Source organism: Podarcis erhardii (assembly GCF_964252035.2).
Source record: "Podarcis erhardii genome assembly, chromosome: 14".
NCBI classification, from domain to species: domain Eukaryota; kingdom Metazoa; phylum Chordata; class Lepidosauria; order Squamata; family Lacertidae; genus Podarcis; species Podarcis erhardii.
This window is the reverse complement of record NC_138503.1, coordinates 43,540,311-43,558,885: the sequence shown is the minus strand read 5'-3', so window position 1 is coordinate 43,558,885 and position 18,575 is coordinate 43,540,311. Positions and strand designations below refer to the sequence as shown.

Genomic DNA, 18,575 nt, shown 5'->3' with positions numbered 1-18,575 from the left:
CACCTAATCAGCTTACAAAAGTATCTTACAGATCTGACATTTAGTGTCTCCAGTATAGTTTGGAAGCTAGCCCATTGTTTGTTTGTTTGTTTGTTTGTTTGTTTATTATTTTTATAGCCGAAGGTGGATTTCCCTGCCAGCATTTGGCATAATAATCATGACCTCATTAACCCTTTTCAGACCTGTTCTACATCTTTCTGGACTGGAGCAAGATACAAAGGGCTCATCTCACAATAGTATTCAAGTTATTCCAGTGAAGATAGTCATATCACACTTTGTCTGATACCTGTTGTTCACTAGAGTGGTTTCCTGTTGAATGGAAAGGTCCCTTCATATAGGACCTTGGAGACTGTTTACCTGGCTGCTGAAATAAAGTTTTAAGTTATGGCAACTTAGAGGCATTGGATAGCTGAGATTCCTGCATTGCAGGGAGTTGGACTAGACGACCCTTGGGGTGCCTTCCAACTATTATTGCATCTAGCGTTAGTCCTACTCAGAGTAGACCCATTGAAATTAATGGACGTGACAAAGGTGAGGGGGGTGGGTGACAGCATGCAAAAAACAGAACTTAGCCTTTGCCCAAACTCTCTTTCCATTTTCACTCTTTTCTTTTAGGTTCTTTGGCTACTGAGCTTCGACGATGACAAGAACACGCTAGCAGATGCTGTTGACAAGTACTGCATTGGAGTCCCCCCTATCCAATGGCTGGCTTGGATTCCACAGCTGTTAACCTGTCTGGTTGGGTCAGAAGGGAAACTTCTGTTAAACCTTATTAGTCAGGTAGGAGAGTTTGCAATAATGCCTGATTCATTGTTTCTCATACTTTAGAAGTATAAGCTTTTTATTTACCCATTTTTAAAAGGTAAAACTGAAGGCAATATAATTGTGTTTTTAAAGGTTCCCCCCCCCCGAAACTGTTACACTGTGTGTTGTGTATTTTCATATGTCGTGTTTAATGGGTTTAGTAAGGATAAAATGGCATTGGATACCATGATTCCAGAAGGGATGCATATCTGTGAAAGGTATCAGTACTTCAACTGCAGTCTTTAAATAGGGATATTTTTAATTGCGCATGAAGTCATTTGCAGATGATGAACCACACAAAATAGTTCTGAAACCTCAGATCAAACGGCAGATAACATGTAAGATTATTTATTTATTTTACTTACTTAAAATATTTGTATATCTCCGTGTCCTTGAAACAAATACTGATGTGGTTTACAGCAATCATAAATATATACATACAGTATGTGCATTAAAAAAACCTCACATAAAAAAATCTAAAATTGCAGATCATGAGCTGATTACAGGATAAAGTTTTTCCTTTTTATTTATGATGTCCCATCTTTGGCAAAAGACTGAAAACGGTGTGCCCAGAATTGGCTTTGTTAAATCCATTTTTCTTTTCTTTTTTTTGCGGGCAAAATGCAGATGCATGCTTTAAATCACTGTTAATTGCACCAAGACTTATTGTAACTAGGTATTGGAAATTCATGGAAGGAGCCTCTTTGATGAATTGGTATAACTAAGCTCTGGAAATTTAAGAAATTCTCCAATAAATTTAGAATGGCACAAGATATAAAACAAAAGGACTGCTTTACAATTGAGCAGCCTTCCTTCATTATGTACACAGGGAAGAATGACCATAAAAGACTTCATATATGCATTTTTGGTTGCTTTGATTATTTTTTACGTTATCCTTACTTTGCCAAACCTTTATTAGGCATTGCAGATATAGGCTACCATAAAACATCCATATATAAAAATTTAAAATATATGCAAATAAACAGCCATGTAAAAATACTTAGTAATGGGGGTTTTCATTGGCATTTCTTCCTGCTAAATAGTGCCGCTCACCACTCTGAGAGATAGATACCTTTGATTAAAAACTCAGCCACTCGGCTTCCAAATTATATTGCAGTTACTTCCGGGTTAATGTCAGACAGATAGAATCTGATATTTTCATTTTGTCGTGATGTTAGACTACCCAAAAAAGGGGATAGCATGTGTTTGCGTAGCTGGGGGGTGAATGAATTCCTATGCCCCACAAATAACCCAGATGAGCATTTTAAATAAAAGCACACATTCCACTCACGTAAAAACATGCTGATTCCTGGACCATCTGCGGGCCGGATTGAGAAGGTGATTGGGCCGGATCCGGCCCCCAGGCCTTAGTTTGCCTACCCATGGTGTAGGAGTAACAGACACCCACATACACACTGCAAAAAAGGAGGAGCAAAGTGTTTGGGAGCTCCTCACACGTGTGCAGTCCTGCTCATTGGTGCAATCCTAGCAAGCTATAGTATGGCTTTCCATGCTGTGCAAATGGAGTCAAAGAGTGATTTGCTTTTGCAGACCGTAATCTCTGGTGCCGCTATAACAGCAATGGTGTTGGTATAGCACAAGCTAGGCTTTTATTTATCAGGAGTCTTTAAATATGTGAAATACAGAAACAAAATCCTCGCCGTGATCAGACTGTTCCAGCTGTCATCACTGTACATTTTATGCTGATCTCAAATGGGCCATTACAGGCGGGAGTTAATTCATTGCAAACGTTTTAAAGTGACTTTTCAGTTCCTTTGGAAGCAGGTGCGGTATATTTTTTGATGAAAAGGATGGCAAGAGGAACCTCCTGCCATATCTTATCGTCTGCCTTGCCTCATAGAATCTGGTCAGATATATTGTTCCTATCATTTAATAGATACCAAGACGTATAGATTTAAAGGCAAAAATGGCACATTAATGTGTGTTCACCGTTTCCCCCCCTCTTCTCCCCGGAGGAGTCATGAAACATCTTCTTGGTGAAAGTGGTATCCCTTTACATTAAGTGGCTATTTTTCACCCAGTAGAGCAGCAATTTTGTGAGATAAGGTTACGCTCTAATGGGCCCAGCTAACACATCGTGCTGGGTTCATTGGGAATTGTGGTCTTATTTAAAGACTAAAGGCTGTCTTTCTGTGCCTCTCTCTTTTTATCTGCATCAGTAAGATCTTTTTAGTGCTCTGTATGCTATCTCATTATGCAGATGTCTGGCTTACAAAGTAATATGATAGAATCCTTGTCAGCTTCCCTTTATAACCCTTTCGGAGCAGCGGCTTTTATATCAGATTGGGCGATGCCTCTATCAGGATCCGATCCCTACGTTTAGTTAGTTAGTTAGTTTTCTTACGTGTCCCTTTCACCTTAAAGGTCCCAGCGTGCGTTATAGCAATAAGATAGACAATTTATAAAACAGTTAAGGTCTATAAACCAAAAAAAGATCAAAAGCAGTTGCGTATAGAGTGGTACCTCTGGTTATGAACTTAATTTGTTCTGGAGGTCCATTCTTAACCTGAAACCGTTCTTAACTTGAGGTACCACTTTAGCTAATGGGGCCTCCTCCTGCTGCTGCGCCGCCAGAGCACAATTTCTGTTCTCATCCTGAGGTAAAGTTCTTAATCCAAGGTACTACTTCTGGGTTAGTGGATTCTGTAACCTGAAGCGTTTATAATCCAAGGTGTTTGTAACCCGAGGTACCGCTGTATAAAGCAATTAAGATGGTTCCATATATGAAAATGCAAACATTTAAAAACAGGTGTCCACATATAGAAACCCTTTCAAATAGTTCCCTGGGGTAATTGCAGCCTGGGATAAAGATCTCCCCTCAAGAGGATGATTTGCATAGATGAAGAACTTCAATATATAATTAAGAACAAAAACCCTGAGAGAGAGAGGAGGAAAAAAAATGAAGCACAAAATGTCTAATTGTGCAGAGTGGACCAGCACACCAGGTAGGCAACGGGGTGAGATATGCTATTGCTGGTTTTAAATAACTCTTGCAATGATATATAGACCTTGGACACAATAGAGGATTATAAATTAGATGGACTTACAATAAGCAGTTTAAAAGGTTACCCAAAGAACCCACGGAGGGAGGAAGGAAGCCTTGAGATTCGGAAGAATCTTGTGTAGTCTTTATTATTTGTGAATATGAGTGTGAATGAATTTGTAAAATCAAATAAAAGCTGTATAAAAGGATATGCTATTGCTCCCCACCATGTTCAGGACTTGCGTTGAAATATTGCCCAGATGGGCCCTTTATTTGTACTTTCACCTGCTTTTTAAAAATATATTTAAAATATATTTAAAAAAATATTTTTGAGTAGTTATGCTTAGGCATCAATCGGTTGGCAAATCTGTTTGGATCACAGTATTTTTCATGAGGCCATTGAGAATTCACATGTTTTGTTTTTTTTAATGGCAAAATAGGTTGGGCGAGTCTATCCCCAGGCAGTCTACTTTCCTATTCGGACCCTCTACTTGACACTGAAGATAGAACAGCGGGAGCGCTACAAAAGTGGTAAGCAGCAGGCATACCATGATGTCCTTGGCCCTTTCTCAAGTTGGGCAATTTGCCTCAACTTTGCTTCTAGAGGCAGCTTCTTTGTTCAACCTCCTTATGCTTACAAAACGTGTGTCAATAACCTGATAATAAAATGGACCCCAGTTAAGTCATAGGGTTTTTTGGGGGGAGGGGTTAAACAAATATATATATACATACATACGTACTGATGATCAAGGGACGCAGGTGGCGCTGTGGTCTAAACCACTGAGCCTCTTGGACTTGCTGATCAGAAGGTCAGCGGTTCGAATCCCTGCGACGGGGTGAGCTCCCGTTGCTCGGTCCCAGTTCCTGCCAGCCTAGCAGTTTGAAAGCATGCCAGTGCAAGTAGATAAATAGGTACTGCTGTGGTGGAAAGGTAAACGGCGTTTCCGTGTGCTCTGGCTTCTGTCAACGGTGTTCCATTGAGCCAGAAGCGGTTTAGTCATGCTGGCCACATGACTCGGAAAGCTGTTTGTGGACAAACGCCAGCTCCCTCAGCCTGAAAGCGAGATGGGTGCCACAACCCCATAGTCTCCTTTGACTGGACTTAACCATCCAGGGGTCCTTTACCTTTACTGATGAATTCCTTTACCTTTACTTGAATTCCATATTTTAAAGTGTAATTGTATTGTGGATTGTTATTACTATACAAGGATAGCATCTGAGGTCTGTAATCCCTCCTACCCCATTGTTAATTCTTAACAGATCTCACAGATCCCAAATTCATTTTCCTTCCATTCAAAATGTCCTGGAGGTATAATAATAAAAGGCACTCCAGATGCCTGTGGTTTTTATATATATATATATAAATTGCACCAACATGACAGCAGTGGCTGTGTTAAATTAGAGTGTAAATATATTGGGGTCATCTACACCCCTGGTATCTAAGGTGCAGTGCGCCAGGAGGCTACAATACTATTGAATAGTGGCTCCCAAATGGTGGTCCACATACCCAAGGGGTCTGTGTCACCCTTCGCAAAACAAAAACTGCCATACAGATAGCAAAATTTTCAAAAGTAAGGGGTACACGGCTTGCCTTTTGAAAAACAGGGGTCCGCAATACTTAGCTAATTGGGAACCACTGCTATAGAATGATTGACAAACGCACACCCCTACTGTAGGAGAACATGTGGATTGTGCAGTGGCATGAATTAACTTAAAAACATTTCATAACTGACCCTTTAGGTCATTTCCGTAACTCACCCTTTTATATTGTAAACTGCCCTGTGGTCTTCAGATGAAGGACTGTATAGTAATAATAGCAACAATAATAATATCGGAGCATGAAAATATCCTAAATGCATAACAGGGTTAAAACAAATTGCTTCTAAGTGTTAGAGTCTGATAAAAATGATCAGAAATGCATAGCTTGTTTTTTAGTTTTAGGCTTTCTCCCCTTTTACTAGACAGCATTTGGTCGCTGTTTAAAACAGATTATGATATTACAGTATTCTCTCTGGACAGTCTTTCTCGGAAATGACTTGTTTCCTTGTGGCTAATGGTGACTTTGGAGCCCAGACATGTTGTGGGATTTTATGAATGGAAAGGCTACTCTGAACGTCTATTCTAGAAATATGTTTTAGCAGTTCCTGGCACACCAAAACCCAAGCAGTTGGAGAGGAAGAAAGTTGAGGACCATAAAGCTATTTCTGTTTTCCAGTGTGGGTCTTCTATGAAATATTTTCTTTTTGTCAGCTTTATTGAAGTGGAAACAGGAAGCATTTGTTTGCAGCAGAAATTCTTGTAAACGTTTTGTGTTAATAATGTGCCTGTCGATGTAGCGGGATTGCAATTTCTTTTCTAATTTACAGAGAAATTGCAACTTATTTTTAAGGTTCTGGGGTGCTTTGTAGTGCTAATGGTGTTTTCTGGGAATTTTCCCATCCCCTGTAAGATTCCGGACAGCAGCAGCCAAGTTCAGTCGGAAACCAGTCCCATTCGGCTTCGGACCCTGGGCCAATCAGAGCCACAGCTCCCATGTGGCGTTGCAGCCGAATTATGCACATGCAGAGGGAATTGCACCCCACACTCCTCTCCTCTCTGGAAGGGATAGTGGATCAGATGGTTTGGTTCAGAGAAAACTGGCATGAAGAGGTATGTTTCTTCCATTTAGAACTGAAATTTTTAAAACATGTACAGGGGTCTCCCCACTTGCGCCGGGGTTATGTTCCCAGAAACCCCTTGAAAAACTGTTTAAAAAACAAGTAACACTGACCAGATAGGTGGCAATGGTGGCTCTTAGTCTTCCTCATCGATGGAGGGTGATGTGCAAAAGCTGCTGGGATTGCAGTTGCAAAGGCTCCTGGGATTGCTAGCCATTTTCCTCCTCTTTTCAGGCAATTTTTGCTCTTTTTGGAATTTAAAATGGATTTATGTAATTGTTTCCCGGGTTCCATATCAGATTGGGTGCTACGTGGTCACGTGCGAGCCAAACACACTTAGGTGGGAAGAGGCCTGTATGTCACCATCCTGCTTTCCCTCTGGTCCTGGTATTGAGATCGTTTCAAGCTTTTGCACCTTGCACACTGATTCAGGGGGGCTTGCATTTCTTGGGACTGACTTGGTGCTCCAGGCCTTTGTCAAGCCTAGGCTTAGATACAGCCAAAGTAGCTTGTTGGGCAGAAGCAACAGGAGCAGCAACAGGAGGAACCTGACAGGTTGTGCTACCACCTAGACTGGTTGTGAGTAGGAAGGCAGACGTGTGGACTTAACAATTATTATAATAATTTATTATTTATACCATATCCACCTGGCTGGGTTTCCCCAGCCACTCTTGGAAGAATAAAGGTTGAGGTTGGTGGGGCAGTGCCCCATTTGCCTTAACAGACAAGCCATCCCTGCCTCCCATTGACTTCTTCCTACCTTACTTCCCATTTTTTATTTAAGTATGTATATAGCACTTTGCAAGTAAAGCAGACCTTTCAAAGTTGTTTACCAGATGCTGAAAAGCGACAGCAGTTTCCGTGAAGGATTCGTGCAACCAAAGGGTAAAATATAGAACATTTCAGAAATAAATGTGTGTCTAAAATTGTTGTTTGGACTTCCTGACAAGCAAAAAGCAGTGTAGGAAAGTTGGCTATATGCAGACAGGTTTGCGTCCAAAAAGCTAGGAATTGCAACATGCTGGTAATATGTCACATGTGTATTGATTTATTTTAAAGGGTTTTTATCCCACTTTTCAGGCAAAAGGGCTCCTGGAGCATTTTTTACAGATAAACCAACAAAATAACCCCAAGTCAGTCCCTGATCTCAGGATTGCAGTCTAGAATACATGACAGAAAAGCAAAACCAGCTGGGGAGAGGAAGAGCAAAATTCTTAGCACTGCTTTCTGTAACTCCATCTCAGAATGTTGCTGTACGGTGCCAAATGTGTACTTCATTATTTCCATTGGAAAAAGTGCTGTTTTTGTGTTTGATGGCGTTAGGTCCTTCGACAGCTTCAGCAAGGCCTGGCCAAGTGCTACTCTGTCGCCTTTGAGAAGAGTGGAGCGGTTTCAGATGCCAAAATCACCCCCCACACACTGAATTTTGTCAAGAAGTTGGTCAGCACCTTTGGTGTCGGTCTGGAGAACGTCTCCAATGTCTCCACCATGTTTTCCAGCGCTGCTTCGGAGTCGCTAGCGAGGAGAGCCCAGGCGACGGCTCAAGACCCTGTCTTCCAGAAACTGAAAGGGCAGTTCACAACAGGTGTGTGGTTTTTATACAGTTTGTGGTTAACTTTCACCCTACAGATTGTGTGATCCAGACACTGAATGCTTTCTGCTCTGGCTCATCTGGGAATAGTACTTTGGAGGTTTTTAAGCAGAGGTTGGATGATAATGATAATGATAATGATAATGATAATGATAATGATAATGATAATTTATTTATTTATTTATACCCCATCCATCTGGCTGGGCTTCCCCAGCCACTCTGGGAGCCTTCCAACAAAATATCAAAATACAGTAATGCATCAAACATTAAAAGCTTCCATAAACAGGGCTGCCTTCAGATGTCTTCTAAAAGTCTGGTAATTGTTGTCTTTGACATCTGGTGGCCTGAGGGCATTCCACAGGGCGGGTGCCACTACTGAGAAGGCCCTCTGCCTAGTTCCCTGTAACTTGGCTTCTCGCAGTGAGGGAACTGCCAGAAGACCCTCGGTGCTGGACCTCAGTGTCTGGGTAGAATGATGGGGGTGGAGACGCTCCTTCAGATATACTGGACTGATGGATGTCCATCAGTAAGGGATTCTTTAGTAGCTGTGATTGCTGCAGCTTGGGCTAGATGACCCTTGAGATCCCTTCGGCTACGATTCCTTTTCTATCCAAAATTTGCATCAGAAATAATGATGCTTGCTACTCCTTCAAGAAAATGGTTTTTCTTTTCCTCCCTTCTAAATCAAAGCAAACTTCAGATGTAATGGGAAACTGTGCTATGAGAATGAGCCACACTGAACTTCAGGAATGCATGTAGCCTCCCTCGCTGAGACCCAGCCAAGGCTGGAGCAAGTTGTTGTTGTTGTTTAGTCGTTTAGTCGTGTCCGACTCTTCGTGACCCCATGGACCAGAGCACGCCAGGCACTCCTGTCTTCCACTGCCTCCCACAGTTTGGTCAAACTCATGTTCGTAGCTTCGAGAACACTGTCCAACCATCTCGTCCTCTGTCGTCCCCTTCTCCTTGTGCCCTCAATCTTTCCCAACATCAGGGTCTTTTCCAGGGAGTCTTCTCTTCTCAGGAGGTGGCCAAAGTATTGGAGCCTCAGCTTCAGGATCTGTCCTTCCAGTGAGCACTCAGGGCTGATTTCCTTCAGAATGGATAGGTTTAATCTTCTTGCAGTCCATGGGACTCTCAAGAGTTTCCTCCAGTTCCAGCTGGAGCAAGTCCTGGAGGACAAGTGGCTTGATGGGGAGAGGAAGCAAAAGCGAAATGATTGCTGATTTAGAGCAAGAAGGGGACAGAAGGCACAGAAGGAGATGCTTTCCCAGGATCGGATGCTTTCCCAGGAGATGCTTTCCCAGGATCGGATAGGCTCTTGCAGATAATTGGTTCTCTACCCCTAGGCAAGGAACCACAGTGAAGGAATCACTGCCTTCCCGGTGTTGCTGTCTCAATATCTTGTATTAATATTGCCTGCTATTTTAATTAAAGCACTTACCATGGAACCAACCCCATGGTGGGACCCTCTCTCATCTCATTCCCTTTTATATCTACAAGGAGATTGAAATCTTCTTCTGTTTTCAAACTAGCCACAGTTCCCTGTGGCATCCAAACTTGGGGCACTATGGTTTGTTTAAACAATCGTTAGTGAGAACAATTGCATTTGGCTTGTTCTCACTAATCATTGTTTAAGCAACAACAGCTTCCAGAATTCAGACATCACAGGGACACTGGAAGTAGGAGCTTTTGCAATCCATGTGAATATGAGGGAGAAAGGAAGTGTTTAGCCCAAAGTTGGCCACTGTCCATTACTGTTCTGGTAAACCAAGGTTTTCGGTTATGTCTGAACTCAGCCTATTTTCTCTGTTGCCCTTTGGAATAGTATATGAGCATTTAGAAAGAATTAGGGAGCAGCCTAGTGAGTGAAAGAGAGTTGGGTAATTTCCTTTATCTGCTATAAATGTCACAGAATTATGTTAAGAATCCTTTTGTGGCATTTAATTCAGTAAAATACCTAATTCATTAACTGAGTAGGAAAACAATTATATCAAACCATTTAGATAAGAAAACAAATCTCAAAGTAGTCCAGGTTTACACCTAAAATGCACAATGTGCTTGTTAGAAGAGTTATATGTTTATTTTTCCTAAATTAGAAGCATCTGTGTAAGTGATGTGATTTAAACTTTGGGGTGTCTGGTACTCATGAAATTATTAAAATTTTTTGCCATTTGAGTTTGATAATTTAAATCAATTGCTATAATTGGCCTTTAAGGGGGCAATTTAGGAAGTATTTTGCTACTGTTATTCGTTTTCTGTTAACCAGCTTTGATTTCTATTATTTATAGAGCAGCACTACATGAAAACTATTATTTGTAAGGAGCATCTGTTCTTTGCCATTTTAGATTCTAGCCTTCCTCTGGCACAAGGTGTATTTTATGAAAGGGAAATTCTGCAAGCTGAATCTGGGCATTCCTTGCTCTGCACACTCATGAAATGCTAAGCTAATGGCAGTTGGAATTAAGCCCCATTGAGCTTGATGCGATTTATGTCTTGAGTAAGCATGCTTGGGACTGCAGAATAAATGCAGCTGAGTCTCTGAACTGACTACTTTGATCTCCCTGCCAGTGAAAAGGGCAGCAGGCAGAATGTTTTGTTTTGTTTTTCAATTTACAATTTTCAATTGTTTGTCTATTTACAAAAAGCGGAAGGCGGACTTCCTGTTTAAACCTTCCCGCTTCAGTGCCTAATTCATAAATTTCTTGGTTTCTTAATCCAATTTTCCGTTTTTACTCACGGGTACTTGTTTAGAGTCCGAATGTCAACAGGAAAAAGTCAGCGCTCTCCGGCGATGGCTGTGCGGCTTCCCTCCGTGGAAGTAGCAATCGGTTCGCTGCACCGCGCTGCTCACCCCACTTTTCTCCGGAGCCCCAAAAAAGGGTTTCCCTGCGAGTAGGGGAGGCGCTCTTGGTGCTCTGCCAAACTCCACGTTCCCAGGCTCCTCCGCCTGGGATTTCTAGCAGGTCCCCACCTTCGCCGCGGCGGGAAGACCCAGTTTCCCCGGAGCCCGTTCCTCCGATCGGAGGAACTCCGCCATTCGCCGATGGCGCTAACCTGGAAGTCCCCTGTTTTTCCATTTCCACCACCCTCTTTTACTGACAGCAAAGAGGCCAACCTTGAAGGATGTGTGTGCTTGCCAAGTCATTGGCCCTAGCCTAGAGCCACCTTTCCACCTCATTTCAAATGTGTTTACTCTACTGGAGAATTTGTGGTCCTGGGAGATGCTGTGCAGTGGGGGCTCAAGAATCTGCTAGGATCTTTAGACTCTCATTCCCAAGGTCTGAAGCTCTGTAAGTTAGCCTTCCTTTTATGTGGCTGGAATGATTACAGTACCCCTATAACTTTTTTTAAAATGTTCATTTCCTCTTCTAGTAGAGCTATGGGATCTATATATTTCATGAACTAAGTACAATTTGTTCTCTCTCTCTCTCTCTCTCTCTCTCTCTCACACACACACACACACACAAAGCAAACCTAAATGTGTAAATCAAAGTGTGTGTTTTTGAAATCTCTAGGTGGCATTGACCATTATTTATTTTCTTTACTGAATATATTTATATCCCTCCTGTCTCCCAAGTTGGGATTCAAGGCAGCTTACATTTAAATGCAACCTGAAGCAATAAAAACAAACTAGTTAAAAACAATACTTTAAACACATCAAAACACACTTAAAACCAGCAATTAAAATAGCTTGCCCTGACAGCAGCCCTGTGATCAGCATCGTCTGTCTGCTCCTTAGTTTTCAAAAGCCTCTCCGAATAGGAAGGTCTTAGCTAGCTGGCAGAAGGGGAGCAGAGAGGGAGCCAGTTTCACCTCTCTTGGGAGGGAATTCCACCATACGGGAGCAGCCACAGAAAAGGCTCCCTCTTGCGTCACCAGCAGCTGTGCTTCTGATGTTGATGGGAGCAAAATAAGGTGCTCACTTGAGGGTCTTAGCACCTGGACAGGTTCATATAGGGGGACACAATCCTTTCAGGTAGCCTGAGTCGAACCCATATGCCAAAGCACTTGGGGCAATTTACAGTTTGAAATAGCAGCTTGCATTCTTATGAAAAATGGTAGGAAAGGAGACAGGGAAGGGGAAGATGGGGATGAGCAAATTCACGTCCCCTCTGTAGTTATATTGTTACACGATGGCCAGTTGGAATAGTCATTTAGGAGGTTGTTCCGGCAGGGAAAGGGCCAGGTGGCAGCTGGGCTCAGCTGAACCAACGGAGGAGTCTTTGCTTTTCCACCTCCTCCTCCAATGCTGTCAGGTGAAATGCTGCTACAGGAAATCAAGCCAAATGGGTTGGTCACAAATGAGCCAGTGGAGAGGACCTTTCTGTCTCACCCCTTCTTTGCATCTAGGTGGGATGACAGTAGAAGTTGAGAGACAGTCGGGATACAGTGGTACCTCCTGTTAAGTACTTAATCGTTCCGGAGGTCCGTACTTAACCTGAAATTGTTCTTAACCTGAAGCACCACTTTAGCTAATGGGGCCTCCCGCTGCCACCGCGCCGCCGGAGCACGATTTCTGTTCTCATCCTGAAGCAAAGTTCTTAACCCAAGGTACTATTTCCAGGTTAGCGGAGTCTGTAACCTGAAGCGTATGTAACCCAAGGTACGACTGTATTTAAGTACAGTGGTACCTTGGGTTACAGACGCTTCAGGTTACAGACTCCGCTAACCCAGAAATAGTACCTCGGGTTAAGAACTTTGCTTCAGGATGAGAACAGAAATCGTGCGGCGGCAGTGGGTGGCCCCATTAGCTAAAGTGGTACTTCAGGTTAAGAACAGTTTCAGGTTAAGAATGGACCTCCAGAACGAATTGAGTTCTTAACCTGAAGTACCACTGTAGTTTTATCCCACTTGTCCATCAAATATGCTCAAGATAACTTCAAAAATAAAGGTTGTTTTTTTAAAGTCATAATAAAAAGGATTGTTCTGATGAAAATATTAAGCATGATGAACAACACCATCAAAACCCGCAGCATTAGTAGGAAGGGATCTTTATATCTTTGATGAAAAACCTTACGGGAAGTGAAATAGTTTTCACGGGAAATCTTAAAGGTGAAAGGGTGAAGGCGTATCTGAGAAGGGTGTTCCGTAGATGGGGTGCCACCACAGAAAATGCCCTAGCCAAGTTACCACCCGCCCCTCAGAAACAGGAGGATATTCAGAGGAGGGTCTCTGATGGCAGCTTTGTACAGAGGAAGGTGACTCTTTGAGATATCTGGTTGCCTTGAGCATTCAAGTTCAGTCAGGGTCATAGCATTGCATGGTGTCACAGCCACAATCTGAAAGAATGATGCAACTCGTCTGTATTTCTTGAGCAACAACCCACAGTAAACTGGTTTTGAAACTGAGGGAAATTCTAAGGTAATTTGGGATGCTGGCATTCTGAATTCGCAACAGGGAAATTGAGATAGTTCCTCAGAACCTCGCTTTAATGAACATGGGGAAAGTGGCCTTACGGGATTCTTGTGTGTCACATCTATGCCCTGCACATTAGAGAGCATGTTAAGCTCTGCATGAAGTAATCTTTGCAGCACAACAGTCGCATGACAGTAGATAATGGAAGCCTTGAACCATATGATCAAATTTAATGCGTGGCAGCTACTAGGGAAGAAGAGAGTTGCCAGCACATTGTGCTTCTTCTGGGTTTTCTGATAAGTCAGAGGGATGCAGCTGCAGTTAATACATATGTGTTGTTTCTCCACGCTTAGAAAGAATAAGACAATTTTTCCTGTATGCGATGGTACTTCAAAAACTCATACAGTGGTGCCTCGCAAGACGAAAAGAATCCGTTCCCCGATTCTCTTCGTCTAGCGGTTTTTTTCGTCTTGCGAAGCAAGCCCATTGACGGCTTAGCGGATTAGCGCTATTAGCAGTTTAACGGCTTTTAGCGGCTTTTAGCGGCTTAGCGGATAAGCGGCTTAGCAGCTTAGAAAAAGGGGGGAAAGGGGGGGGGAACCCGCAGGAACTCGCAAGACATTTTCGTCTTGTGAAGCAAGCCCATAGGAAATTCTTTTTGCGAAGCACCTCCAAAACGGAAAACTCTTTCGTCTAGTGAGGCATTCGTCTTGCGGGGCACCACTGTATCCGTATTAAAATTGGTATATAGATAAAAAGTGTTTGTTTGCTTTGTGTTTGTTTATTTCAGAGTAGGGAAAAATTGAAGAGGAAAAACGTTCCTTTTTAACATATAAACTAAATAGAAGGAGTTGAAGTATTTTCTCATTCTAAACTGAGGCTGTGTGTGTGTGTGTGTGTCTGTGTGTGTGTTCTCCTGTGTAGTTTACTCTTCCCACTGACTCTAGATAGAGGCAGGGTCATGTGAATCCAGCAGAATAGATGCGTGGAGTCTATGGCCTCCAGTGCTGCTGGATTGCATCTCCCATCTTCCCTGACCGCTGAACATGCTGGCTGGGGCTGATGGGAGCTGGAGTCTAGCAACATCTGGGTGGTACCAGGTTCCCTGCTTTAGAGAGCGCCTCCCGCATTCTTGCAACTCCAGCTCCAGCTTTTTGTCAGTCGCAGCACAGGCTGAGCAGCTGTGCTGTCCCTCCTCTTGGAGGGCTGGTTCTACCATCTCCACGCTTGCGGCAAAAAGTGGCCAAACCTGGGTGAGCCGTAAGGTGAACAGCTGAACAGAGGAGGCAGGAAAGCATGTGGAAAGGTGCTTTGCACTGCCTCTGTTGAAGCATAATGGATGATACAACTTCGCTCTTGCCATTTCTACACCAAATTTGAAATTAAATTTTGCTCAACACTTTTTTTAATGCATTTGTTGATGTTTGTTTTTTCAGGTCTTCAAATGCCAAATGCAGAGTTTTGGCTTCTTTGACTAAGTTCCACTTTTTATTTTGTCAGTGTGTGTGTGTGTGTGTGTGTGTGTGTGTGTGTTTTCAAACAAAGGATGAGATTTTCCCTCGACTTCCAAGATAAAGTAATAGAAGCAATCAGGATACAAAAGGGATTTGCTGCTTTCTAGAAGAATGAAAACTTTTCTGATATCTTCTACAGATTTGGAACATTTTATTTTTCAATTATGATTAAGCATGAGTAGTCACAGGATTACAACAGCACTTTTAGTTAGCGCAAGATGAGATTACTTTAATCTGTTAAACTTGGAGTTTGAATTAAAGTTGAAGGGTGGAGGGGGAAATGGCTGCAATTAGATTGGTCAGTATTCTTGCCTTTTTGGAGTTTGGGGAATTCAATTCATTTTGCAGAAAATAAGTTTTTGATTAATTTGCAACAGTAATAGAATTTATGCTCCTGAATTAATGGCAAGTTAATTACCGTACCAGTCCTTAGCCGAGAATGAATCACCAATTTGTGCAGTCTTGGTCTTGACTTATGCTTTGAATCCTCCTTTTTCTTGAGTTCATGGCCCTTTGGCCCTTGCAAGGGTTTAGAGCTAACTACTCTCCAAGATTTCTGAAAGTCTCACAAGTTTTCTCTACTAGTACATACAGTTGCTATTGTCCAAGCCTTTAAGTTTCCAAGACATGATGGATTCAAGATCTTCTAAATATTCTTGCAATTTCCAGCCAATGCCATTCAGGCGTATTTGCAAAAACCCAATGTTTTTGTAACCTGGTTTCCTTTCCTTTAGCCCGGATTGAATATAACAGTTGAATAACAGCATCCAGTTAAATATTGGCCTGTAGGCCCATTTAAGGACTGAGTTTGCCAAGAGGTGTTAAATCTAAAAGAGTTGTTAATCCTGACTCACTCAAGACAGTTTTCCACACCCAAATCAATGTAACTGTTTGAACGTGATAGCAGCTTACCTTCCCTGAACAGAGAAATGGGCAGCTTCTCCTCTTCCTAGTTGATCAAGGAAGAACAACCCCCAGGGTGAATAAGAGAGAGAAACAATTCAGCGGTGTTTTCCTTCTCAAAACAATTACATATTATTACCAAGGATAGGAAAACATTGGTGATTGTGGGCTCCTTTCTTGGTTAGACTTGACAGGCAAAGGAAGACATGGGAGCTTCAAGAGGGATCTCCATCCATCATCATTTCAGGGAAGTAGAGAGTAATACAGGAATATACTTTGAGGAAAAGCATGAGATTAGGGTTTTACCAGTCAGTGTAATATCTTTTTCTCCCCTCATCTTTCTCTGGTCCATTTGTCCTAAATAGATACCTGGTCTATAAATGATAAAAGATGATTCCAGAGCTTTTAGACTGGTTTCCAAGGTTGTCTGTATCATTAGTCAAGGTGCTTCACGTAGCAGATGTTTGGATAGAGCAGCGAATTGTCAATTATTTAGGCAGTGACTTTTATTTTCATCACAAGCATACACCTTTTTTAAATTATTTCCTGCCCTGAGCCATATTTGCTAACTTGTGTTAGTCAGGGTTCTGTAAAGAACTTTTTACATTTGAGTTCACGGTCTATAACTCATGGTTATTAGGCTTCCTATCCCACTTTAGAAGACACTTTAGAAGACAGGAGTGCCTGGCGTGCTCTGGTCCATGGGGTCACGAAGAGTCGGACACGACTAAACAACAACATCCCACCTTATCCTGTCCTTCAGTATTCTTATTCCTTCTGTCCAATAAAAGAATCTTAGTCCGTATTATTGCAATTTCCAAAGGAATTTCCGTGTGGAGTCCAGAATTCTAAAAGTGGACTGCCGTCCTCTCATTCAGTCTCTGGTGCTTAAACTAACGTAGGTAGTAAGTGTTGGGCTTTAGTTAGGATCGGTATTGCAAAGAGATTTCCTTTCCGCCTAATTAAGCTGTCTGCAAAGCAGGGGAGCCGCTCCAGAATGCCACATAGCTGGTAATTCTTTGGATGTACTTAGACAGGCTCTGTATGGAGCCCCTGTGACACGAAGAAAGAAAGCTAATTAATCGAGTGCTCTCTGTCATTCCCATCTGCTACCAAGAAGCAAAACAACGAAGGAGAAAGGGAAGTCTAAAATAGGTATTTTCAACAAACTGGAGTGATTCCTACAGCGAAGTGAATGGCTTGGTGTGTTTTATTTTAATTAACACTGCTGAATATTTTTGCTTCAGCTATTTGCATATCATTAGCAAGAATATTGTACTTGCCGTTTGGTGACATTTCCCTGCACTTTGGGGAGCCGATGAGCGGCAAACAATGCCGTATTTCATGTTTCTCTTTCTCACCCAGCGATTTGCTCAGATTGTGCACTAGAGGGTAGGCTTGGAATTATAATGAGATTTTTTACAAGTACGTTCACAGTAGATGCAAGAGGTGCTGGACTGGCTGCATAAAAATTAAAAGACAGCTGCCAAGAAGGGCGGCAGTCCTTTTTCGTCTTCTTGCTAACACCTTTATGACCTGGAAAGCACTTTTTACAAATAAGTTCCGTACAGTAAATACATTGCAAAATGAATATTACAGTGGTACCTCAGGTTAAGAACTTAATTCGTTCTGGAGGTCCATTCTTAACCTGGAACTGTTCTTAACCTGAAGCACCACTTAAGCTAATGGGGCCTCCCGCTGCTGCTGTGCCGCCGGAGCATGATTTCTGTTCTCATCCTGAAGCAAAGTTCTTAAACCAAGGTAATATTTCTGGGTTAGTAGAGTCTGTGACCTGAAGTGTCTGTAACCTGAATGTATGTAACCCGAGGTACCACTGTAATTGTCCTACTGACAACTTGCCTCATGGCAAAAACACGCTTGTCTGCTCTGGTGGTATGATGCATCTGTCATTGGTCTTGGGATGTTGGCCCAGTAAGAGAGGTTTAAGTTGTCACCCTTTGAGCACAGGATAATGAAAGAGAACATACTGCATTTCACAAGGCTTCACTTGTTTGCAGTGTGTTTTAAAGGCTCCTTCCGGATTCAGGTGCCAGTGTGCCTCTGGTTTATGGTCCGATTTAGCACAGCTCTCAGTAAGGTTCATAGGTGTGACTTGCAACTGGTACAAAAATACAAAATAAGTTGGGAAGAGGGGCTGTGAATGGAGAGGAGAGAGCCTTCCTTGAAAATGTAAAAAGAGAGAGTGACTGACTCCTAAGACTCAAAGCAGCAATGTGTCCAGCTTTAAGCAATTTTGATAGGTTGACACCTTTACAACCTGGACACCAGAGAGTTTAAAGCAAGTGGACAGGGCAGCTGGGACTCCCTCTTTCACCCACACTTGTCACTTCTCTCGTCAAGCCCTCTCTCACCTGCCCTGGGCATGCAGAACACCAAGTGTACTCAATAGCATGTGAAGGAGGAGGCAGGCGGCAGCAGTACTGGACTGGAAAAGTCTTGTACGTGTCGCACTTAAGTGAGAGTTACAAAGAGTTTTGGTGTCTGTTTTGCACTACTGAGGAGAATTTCAAACCAGTACAGTGGTACCTCGGGTTACATACGCTTCAGGTTACATACGCTTCAGGTTACAGACTCCGCTAACCCAGAAATAGTGCTTCAGGTTAAGAACTTTGCTTCAGGATGAGAACAGAAATTGTGCTCTGGCGGCGCGGCAGCAGCAGGAGGCCCCATTAGCTAAAGTGGTGCTTCAGGTTAAGAACAGTTTCAGGTTAAGAACGGACCTCCGG

General features: G+C 42.6%; 1 protein-coding gene across 4 annotated transcripts in view; it reads left to right on the top strand.

Annotated features, from left to right (window-relative positions):
- The window catches only part of TRRAP (transformation/transcription domain associated protein), a 163,805-nt gene that overhangs the window by 117,832 nt on the left and 27,398 nt on the right, over positions 1 to 18,575 (top strand). For all 4 annotated transcript variants that reach the window (XM_081839445.1, XM_081839444.1, XM_081839442.1 and 1 more), the window contains 4 exons: positions 616 to 780; positions 4,249 to 4,339; positions 6,258 to 6,457; positions 7,789 to 8,050. In XM_081839445.1, coding sequence (XP_081695571.1) covers positions 616 to 780; positions 4,249 to 4,339; positions 6,258 to 6,457; positions 7,789 to 8,050 — 718 coding nt within the window. The remainder of the gene's footprint in view (positions 1 to 615; positions 781 to 4,248; positions 4,340 to 6,257; positions 6,458 to 7,788; positions 8,051 to 18,575) is intronic.